The sequence below is a fragment of the Mangifera indica genome, chromosome 2 (genome assembly GCF_011075055.1).
Source record: "Mangifera indica cultivar Alphonso chromosome 2, CATAS_Mindica_2.1, whole genome shotgun sequence".
Lineage (NCBI taxonomy): Eukaryota > Viridiplantae > Streptophyta > Magnoliopsida > Sapindales > Anacardiaceae > Mangifera > Mangifera indica.
Window position 1 is genome coordinate 255,196 of NC_058138.1, and position 10,403 is coordinate 265,598.

Sequence of the window (10,403 nt, forward strand, 5' to 3'; positions counted from 1 at the left end):
CTGAACATTAAATCAAGACCAAGCCCTATTGCTTTGGATTCGACCCTAAATGTACACTTAGTCTCATGACTTGTGAAACAAAATTGTTTTGTATCTCCGTCAAAGGGGTTGGATTAAGAATAGTCATTCGGTTTTGCCTAATATGGGAACAAAGAAACTTCAAACTTTGCAACTTGTAGATTGCATCAAAGTGGAAGAATCTGTTTGATTCAGTGTTAAAGGAAAACCAATGCCAAGAATCCTACAAAACCATAATAGCATTGTCCTAAAATAAAAAAGATAAAAGAAATAATCTCAAATAATTAGAAAAAAAAAGCCTAAAATGTAAAGAAGTTGTGTTAAATTGAAACCCAAACTTGAGAAAAACAAAGCATACTCAATTGAAACTCATACATAACCCAGAAATATGAATAACCAATCAAACTTTGAAAATAAAAAAGTAAATTTTTTTAATTAAAATTAACCAGAAACCAATTAAATAAATCATGAGAAAATATCGTTTTTAATGTACTAAATGGATAATTAATAATACAAAATCAAACTCTATTTCAGGATATCTCAATGCTACTGTCAAAGCAACCATTTTAATTCCCTTTGAGAGGTCAATAAAGCAATAATTATCTCCTTAAAGTATTTTCCCTTATTAAATTAAATCAAGACATATCTATATAATTGAATAATAATAAGAAGCAGGTATCAATATACTATTTTTTAAAATTAATATAAAAATAAAGTGTTTTTTATAGTAGTAATTATTATAAATATCACAATAAATTTAGAATTTTTTGATTGATTAATTGTTTAAAACACCCAAAATTTACATTTCAAGGAAATGAATAGTGACAATTTAAAATTTTGATAAAATACTTTGACCTAATTAACTATATGTAAATTACGAAACCTAGTTAATAAATATGTGAACGAAAAAAAGGGTACGGATATAATATGATAAATAATAAAAAATATGATTATAAAACAAAGTTATAAAATTTTGATACAAAAAAAATATATAATGTGTATATATGAGTTTAATATGACACATCTTCAACAATATATTTCTAAAAATACTACAATATTAATTATAGTTTTAACGTTTTTTATAATTTTTTTAATTAAAATCAATATAATAATTCACGTATAAAATATTTAATCGACTATTAAACCTAATATATAATTAAGATTTAATAATCATCACCAAAAAAATATTATTTTGATAAATTTTTTTTATCAAATACAAAAAATCTAATTGACAACTAAATAAACTTTAAATTATCATTTCATAAATTTTTTATCAAGTTATCACCAATATATTATGATTTATTGATATTTGAACTAAGAAAATAAAACGTGTATAAGAGATCCAAGGAATGACTTCATAGTACTGTTGAAAATGTAAAATATGTGTTAGAGATTTGGATGACAAAGATTGGATTTTTTGATTTTATATAGTTATGGTATTATGTTAATTAATTGAAAATGTAAGAGATATTCTTTAAAAATTCATATAAAAAGGGAAAACGTATAAAATGTTAAAAATATATGTTTAATACGGACAATATATATAAAATACGTGTTTAATATAGTTTGAGTTCAAAAACTCAAATGACATATTTAAAACGTAAATTAAATGGTAACACAAATTAAATATGAATAATTCGTATTTTTACTATGTTACGAAATGAGGGAATAGTTGAAACTCTTTAGGGTTTTTGAAATATTAGTGGTGGAGAATTTGAATGCTTGTGATGGAGTTGTGCAGCTCCTGCAGGGGGTTTTATAGGAAGAATTGGGTGACTTATGCACTTGCAGAAACCTTCAACTTGAATAAAATTTAACCTTCTGTTAATATCTTTAAGGCAAAAAATCAATATAGATTAGGGAGCTCCATAATTGTGTCAAGAGACTAAATGTAAAGGCAATAAATTACAGGTATATATGTTAAGGCAATTAAGAGATTAACTGTATTTAAATTCCTTAAAAAAAAAAAAAAAAAAAGACTAATTCTATTTATTTCCATAATTCTATTAATTCGTGATTCAATTGGGTCAATCGGAGAATCAACTGATTTATCATATTCTCAAATTATTATGTATTTTTTGAATAATATTAAACACATATGACATTTTTAAATATAAAATATATAAAACCTATAAAAATAATTTTATATATATTAATTAAACAATTGATATTCTATTATATAAATAAAGAAAAAAATCAATTGGGTTTATCAGATTTAATCAAATTTTAAACCAATCAATATTTATATATAAACTGAATTAAATTGTAAACTAATTATGGTTTAACCAGTTGAATTAATTAATTTAGTTCGGTTTTAAAACATTAGTAATATAAGTAAACAAATATTATAGTAATCTTTTATATAACAACATGACCCTAAATACTAGGTTGCAACATTGAATAAAAAAAGAAATATTATAATTGAGTAGTGTTATGAGTATAACTTTTATACATAAACAACAACTTGTCATCATGCGATTGGATAGTTGAAAATTAAAAATAAAACAATACTCAATCACATAATGATATATTATTATTTGTGTATAAAAATTATGCATGTAATTTTATTATATTATAATAATTGAAGAGGACTTCTTTTTTTTTTCCTCACAATGTTGTTTAGTTTGTAACTTAGCTTGTGATTGGCATCTTGCCAGTATCCTCACATTAGAACTTGCGGTACAACGATTCTTCTTCTTCTTGGACAATTATTCTTTCTAACAATTTTTTTTTTAATTCAAACAATTCATGTTCTTTTCTAATGACCTTTTTTCTTTTTTAATTATATTGTTCGCTAATCGAATGAGTTAAATTCAATCTCAAACTAACCATTCCAATATTTAGTCGAGTTTGAGTTACTTTTGTTTGAACTTGATTCAAATAGATTCCACTCCTAGTTTAAATCAACCTTTTAAGGTAAGATTAAAGTTATTTTATTTTATATAATATGATACCATAGGTAATGTTGGCCTTTGATGTTGATTGAAACATTATAAGTTAAAATTTTTTGCATAAGATTATCCGTCTAAATTAATAATTTTATATTGTGAACATGTATGAAGAGTGATATTGACATTTGATATTAATTTGAAACGGTATAGGTCAACCTTGAAAGCAAACTTAACTAATTTTATAGTAGGAGCTATTACTCCAATTGATATCAACTCAAATGTCAATGTTATTAGGGATAGATTCGAGATAAGTTAAGTTTGAATAGAAATTAACTTGAACTTAACCCGAATAAAAATGTTTAGTTTGAGTTTAAATTCAAATTTAAGGTCATTGGAATTGACGATGACACCATCAAAAAACTTTAAGAAAACATTGAAAAAAGAACGACTATTAAAGATGAAGGGAAACAATCAGAGAGAAGGAAAAATCGTTAAAAAAAAAGAAAAGTTATTATAAAAGATGAATTTGTTAACAACTTTCTGACGATTTGTTGAATTCAAGCCAACTTAACTTGAACTCAAACTAGAGTTATCTCATCTCGAATTTAACTTGTTCAAACTGAACATTAAATCAAAGCCGAATCAGTTTGGCTTGAACTCATGGCTTGTAAAAGAAAATCATTTTCAATCTTGGTCAAAGGGCTTGATCACGAACAGTCATTCAAGCACAAGTTTTTTTTCTAATGTAGGAACAAAGAAACTTCAAACTTTCTAACTTGTAGATTGCATCAATGTGGAAGAATTTGTTGCATGCAGAGGATGGTCATTATATATTGTTCCAGAGTTCAAGTTTCCCTATAAGAATTCCAGATTATCCCTGCATATCAGAAGCTTGATCATCACATGGTTGATTGAAATGATGGAGGGGCTTTTCTCCGCCAAGTGGCTTCATATAACAACTCGGGCAAATCAGACTAACACATTCCTTGGAAATGATAAAAAAGGTTGGTCCAATATCCTACAAGCTCCTAAATTGTCAAGATTCCTTCTCGTTTGCAAAAGCTAAAAGGAAAATCCACGGATTGGATGTCTAAAGTGGACAACATATTGACGGACTGGTTGACCACTCTCTCCAAACTTTGAACAGATTCGTAAATGGTATGTTGGTTGGAAGGGACCTCTCCTCAAGGAACTTCTTGCAAATGAAAATATGAGGACAATAATGGTCAGGAGAAATTGAATTCTATTTTGTCCAAGTTTTTCTAGTTCTTTCTTTTCTGCTATGTAAATACTTTTTGGTCACACTTTTCGTACTGATGTTTCTGGGCGATTGAAATTGCTTCAACTTTCTAATAAAATCATTTGTCATTGTGCATTAACCCAGGAATCGCAGCAACATTCACACAAGCTATAGAATAGAAGGCAGAAGCTGAAAGCAAATGCCTATAAATACAATAGTCTATTTCTTACCGGATAACTTCTGTCACCGTGTTAGGCACCCCAGCAAATAACAGGCAAACAGATTGTTAGATGAACAGATTAGTAGCAGGAAATGGTGAAATTAGATAATGAATTTGTATTGATTCAACCTGCTTTACAATGGATGAGAATTCCCTATTCGTTGACAGACAAAATAGTATACAAAAATGAACAATCCACAATTTCCTCTCTCAGGTCTGGCTTACGAGAGGCCAAAAATCTCTCTATTTAATTTTCGAGAGGCTAAAACTTTCCCACCACTGTGTTTTCTCTCAATTTTTGCGTACTCTTTCCTTCCTCAGTCCCTCTCTTAGTCTTCCCCTTTTCATTTTTGCGCTTGCCCATTATATTCACGCCCTTGTGTGCTTCTAAACTACCTATACTTATATCATATCAGCTCTTGTGTGCCATCTGTGCTCCCCATTCCCTTCTTCTGGTGATCACCTAAATATGCTTCTGCGATATAACATTTGTTTTAAACCCAGTTTTAGAATAGTTGTGGCTTTGTAAATTCCTACAAACATGATCTAACTGCATAGCTATTAGCTAGCTAGTTTCTGAAACATTCCACCTGTAAACCCTATGGTTTTGCCTGGGAATCAGGCTAACAGCAAATCGATGAGTACATAAATTCTTTTGTCTCTCAATAAAAGTAATAACATAGTGAGGATCCCAAAGATATTCTTTAACACCATTATATTAATGTTTCTACTTCCTTGAGTAATGCTTACATAAGTGGACATGGAGTTGGCCAGCCTGAACTAATTGAGTAGAGCTCTTGAAAGCTACTTGCGATAACACCAAGTGAGCTTTGCTTCGTCCGTTTATCAAATAAGATAAAAACACTCAACTTCCCACCTTAGAATTTTTAAAAGTTTATTCTCATATACGGTATAAACTATGCTGTTTTTTGAGCTATAAATGTTGCACCCTCAACATTCTGCACACATTCTATTGCTTTCTCTCCAAAACTTGTGCCTTCTAGTTCACAAATTGTTGAAAAAAGTCTCCAAAAAATGGTGAGTATCATCTTTTTTCATCCCTTTTGGTATTCTCTTTAGCCATCTCTTTGATAAGTTACATGTTTCGGGTTCATGCAGGAGACTAACAATGGAGAAGATACATTGATCACCAAGGGAAAGGGTGGATTCAGAGCCTGCATGTTTATTTTTGGTGAGGCAATTATGCATGGTTATACAACTTACATAGCTTTGAATCCAGTTATAACTTAACATTAAGATTAAATTTTTCCATTTGTTTCGAATTGTGTAGCCTTGACATCATTGGAGAACATGGGATTTGTAGCCAACATGATCACCATGGGATACTACTTCTTTTCTGTGATGAACTTCAATTCGGCAGGCTCTGCCAACACTCTCACAAACTTTATGGGCTCAACTTTCTTGCTCAGTCTAGTTGGTGGCTTCATTTCTGACACCTTGTTAACCAGATTCACCACTGCTCTGATTTTTGGAACGATCGAAATTCTGGTGAGGAAGCATAAATTCCCTACTAAATATACAGTATCAGAAACCTTAAAAATAGAGATTTAACATTGGACTTTGAATTTTTATAGGCCTTGGTGTTAGTAACAATTCAAGCTGCCACAAACAGTTTGCATGCAGATGCTTGTGGCAAGACAAGTTGTGTGAAAGGTGGTGCAGCAGTGATGCTATATGTCTCTCTGTGCTTGTTAGCATTAGGTGCAGGTGGGTCTAAGGCAGCTGTACCTCCACTTGGGGCTGATCAATTCAATCCAAATGATCCAATAGAAGCAAAATCACTTCCCACCTATTTCAATTGGCTAATGCTAAGTACCACAATTGGAGCTGCCTTTGGAGTCACTTTCATTGTGTATGTTAGCACAAAAGTAGCATGGTACAAGGGCTTTCTCATAGCAGCTGTTGCTACTTTTGTTGCCTTCATTATTTTCATCAGCGGGAAGCCTTTCTATCACCTGCAACCACCCGGAGACAGCCCCATTATAACAGTTGTTCAGGTCCATCTCCACCTCCACCTCCAAAATTGCGTATAAATGTATATTCATTTAGCTTCTAAGTATATTTGAATATGTGACAGGTTATAGTTGTGGCATTTAAAAACCGGAAGCAATCACTGCCAGAGAATCCTGAGGAATTGTATGAGATCAATGAGAAAGAAAGAGCTGCAATGGAAGAAAGACTCCTGCACACCAACCAGTTTAGGTACTGTTTCATTCTTATATATGTATAGCAAGTTGGTTTTTATTTTTTTGTAACATTGTGGATCAAGATACTGTCCCACACGTAGTCTATCATGATTTTAGGTTGAGTTGTTCCAAGGTTTTGCAATCCAAAATACCCCCTCATGATAGTTTAAAACCTAAAAATTATTTAACCGTATCTAGCATCTCTCCTATATTATATCTATGTTATATAGTGCATATAACCTAAAAGCATCTTAACAGTTTAGAAGTTCAATAACCATCTAATCAGCTTTTATTTTATTATCTTCAAACATATTTATTATTTTCATACAACATGAGATGCTCATATGAAAATCCAGTTTGCCCAATTTGTTACAATGTGACTAATTAGAATCCTAAACTAGGCCTGGAAGTCCAATAATTGCACCTTATAGAACCTGGAGCTTGCCATGATTAGCTGCGCCTTGATCCAGGAGACACGCCTCATTGAACCTGGAGCTGGCCTCTCTCAAATAATGTGTTCCTGTACTGAACATTACTTAATCAATTCTTCGAAACCTTTTAAGTAAACAACTAAGTTATAACAGTTGGGCTAATACATTAGTTTAATTCTTAACTAAGTTGACCATTGATAAAATTTAAGACTATTGACCTTAATTTATGAGATTGGTGACCACTTGGTTTATAAAACATTTAATTGATGCACACTAGATCCTGCTATCTGGTCATTAGGCAGGGTCTCGCTCCTCAATGAGCAGGCATGGTACATGGGGCAATGCCCTTGAGCTTGTTAGCAGTGTTTAACTACCTGTTTCATATCATAGAACAGAAAGGTTGTCACCCACTGCTAGTCAGCTACCTGCGGGTTGAGTTTATCTCATGAAAATTTTATGAATTTTTTAAGAAACAAGAATCCTACTAAGGTTTGATTTAAGAATGATAATTTTAGTAAAAATAAACATATTGTTCTCTTGTATGAGTGTGATAGTAATTTTATATCAAATTTATATATTGTAATGATAAAGATAAGAAAATATTGAAGGTGAACCAAGAAAATTACTTTATTGATCTTATATACAATCTCTGTTTCGTTATCAATATTAATATGTTCATTGAATTTGCAGATGGCTAGACAAGGCTGCAATTGTGAGCAAAGACTTGAAGGCAGCACCATGGACAGTCTGCACTGTGACTCAAGTCGAAGAAGTGAAAGTTCTCATAAGAATGTTACCAATTTTAGCTAGTACAATCATAATGAACACTTGTTTAGCACAACTTCAGACCTTTTCGGTCCAACAAGGCTATTTAATGGACGGCCATATGGGCAAATTTATAGTTCCTCCTCCTTCAATCCCAGTGATTCCAATACTATTCATGTCATTTCTTCTCCCTATATACGAATACGCTTTGGTCCCCTTTGCGCGCAAGATAACCAAGCATCCCTCAGGCATTACGCAGCTGCAACGTGTTGGCGTGGGGCTAGTTCTTTCCGCCATATCAATGGCGGTAGCAGGGGTTATCGAAGTTAAAAGAAGGAACCAGTTCTTCAAAAACCCTTTTAAACCTATCAGCCTGTTTTGGTTATCATTTCAGTATGGGATTTTTGGGATTGCAGACATGTTTACTCTTGTGGGATTGCTGGAATTCTTTTACAAAGAAGCTCCAGCAGGAATGAGATCACTGTCCACAGCATTTACTTGGCTTTCACTCTCATTTGGCTACTTCTTGAGCAGTGCATTTGTTAGTATTATAAATGCAGTGACAAAAAAAGTGACTCCAAGCAAACAAGGATGGCTGCATGGACTGAACATTAACGAGAATAAGCTGGATTTGTTTTACTGGTTCTTGGCCATTCTCAGTGTGCTAAATTTTGCACTTTATGTGGTGGCAGCCTCATGGTACAGGTACAAACCTGAAGATCATTCTGAGCATGCTCATGAGTCTATATTAACAGGACCTCCAGAAGAGTTGATTCTTACTAAACAAGAAGAAAAGAAGGATGAGGATGGTGGAGAAAAGGCAAAGGGAGATCATGAGGAAGCTGCAACAACAGAAAATGATAAAGGAGAAAAGGCAAAGGGGGAACATGAAGAAGCTGCAACAACAGAAAATGATAAAAGAGAAAAGGCAAAGGGCGATCATGAAGAAGCTGCAACAACAGAAAATGATAAAGGAGAAAAGGCAAAGGGAGATCATGAAGAAGCTGCAACAACAGAAAACGATGAAGGAGAAAAGGAAAACGCAGATCATGAAGAAGCTGCAACAACAGGAAATGATAAAGAAAAAGCCAATAATTGATGAAAATTAGAAGCAATTAATTCAATGCATTTTCTTTGTTTAAGTTGGTGAGACTCGCTATGTGTGTTGTAAAGGTTCAGTTACACATGTGACAAATATTTTATTATTGAAAAACATTATATATTTGTATAACAAGTATAAATATTAGCACAAACAATAATATATTATAATATAATTAAATAATTTTAAATTAAAAAAGAAATAAAATTTAATCATATAATAATATATTAGATTTTTAATCTATGTTTGTATCTATTATTAGTATTTGTGGCATTGCAGTCTCCTCTATATCTTTTTATCTGAACTTCAAGGATAATGTTGAATTAATATTAAGATTTGAAATGTTATAGCTTATGGGCTTTGAGGGTGCGGGAACGTTCAATAGTTTTTGGGATGTTTTAACACCATTCACCTTTTCAATATGTCAAGGTAAATGAACCTATTGAGATCCTTGAAATCTACACCCCAAAATCCATTGAAATCCAATTTTTTTAACTTTAATTTTATATAATTTTGTAGGCTACAACATATAACCTTCCAAGTGGGGGTTCATCCAACAATTTTTTGAGTGTTTTCGCATCATCTACCCTATCATGACTCAAGGTAAATAATCTTTCTAAGAATCCTTGAAACATGTTCCCAAAATCATCTGAAATTCACGTTTTTCCAAAAATCCCAATTTCATGAGCCATGAGAGTGGGGGATTGCCTAATAGTTTTTTTTTTTTGGTGTTTTTTGCAACATCCACACTATCATAAATTAAGATAGATGACCTCATTAAATATCTTAAAAACTTGCATCTAAAACCAATTGAAGTCTACATTTTTTTCAAAAATATTTAGTTTTGACATTTTTTATAGGCACGCCCCTGAGAGTGGAGAATACCCAACAATTTTTTGGTTATTTTTTTGGCATCATCTACCTTCTCATCAATCAAAGTGGATGACCTCATTAAATATTATTGAAACATATGTTTAAAGCCCACTAAAATCTATACTTTTCTAAAAATCTCTAGTTTTGACGATTTTTGTAGACTATAACATATGAGTTTCATATGTGAGAGAATGTCTAATAATTTTTAAGGTGTTCTTTCACACTCTACACTCTCTCACAAGTCAAGTAGATACCCGAACTCAAGATCTACAAAACTTGTGCCTAAAACCCGTCGAAATCCAAGTTTCTCCCAAAAGCTCTCAATTTTGGCCATTTCTATGAGTTATAACACACAACCCTGAGGGTGATAAATGCTCAGTGGTTTTCGGGGGCAGATTACCTGTGCATTTTACGTATATTTGACTATTCAAAAGAGACTAACATTATCTCATACTAAGCCTAACCCGAGTCATCATTTTAGATTAGGATTGAAAGGTAAGTATTTATTTGAAGCATGAAGAGACAGAAGTCAGAAATACTGAAGTCAACTTTAGAATATAAATTTAGGGGGCCGGATTGCCAGAATTGAGCCTCTCGAACCCCTCAAATTCATTCAGTTGTGTACAACCAAATTCCCCAGGTCCCAGAACAAGTTGAAA

General features: G+C 32.0%; 1 protein-coding gene across 1 annotated transcript; it reads left to right on the plus strand.

Moving 5' to 3' along the window:
* The first annotated feature begins 3,828 nt into the window (after positions 1–3,828).
* Positions 3,829–8,875, plus strand: LOC123199199 (protein NRT1/ PTR FAMILY 4.6-like). The gene is made up of 7 exons (XM_044614093.1): positions 3,829–3,913; positions 5,304–5,407; positions 5,489–5,561; positions 5,661–5,878; positions 5,965–6,387; positions 6,468–6,592; positions 7,698–8,875. Exons 1-7 carry the CDS (start codon positions 3,829–3,831, stop codon positions 8,869–8,871), a joined length of 2,202 nt encoding a protein of 733 aa, XP_044470028.1. The 3' UTR covers positions 8,872–8,875.
* The last annotated feature ends 1,528 nt before the right edge of the window (positions 8,876–10,403 follow it).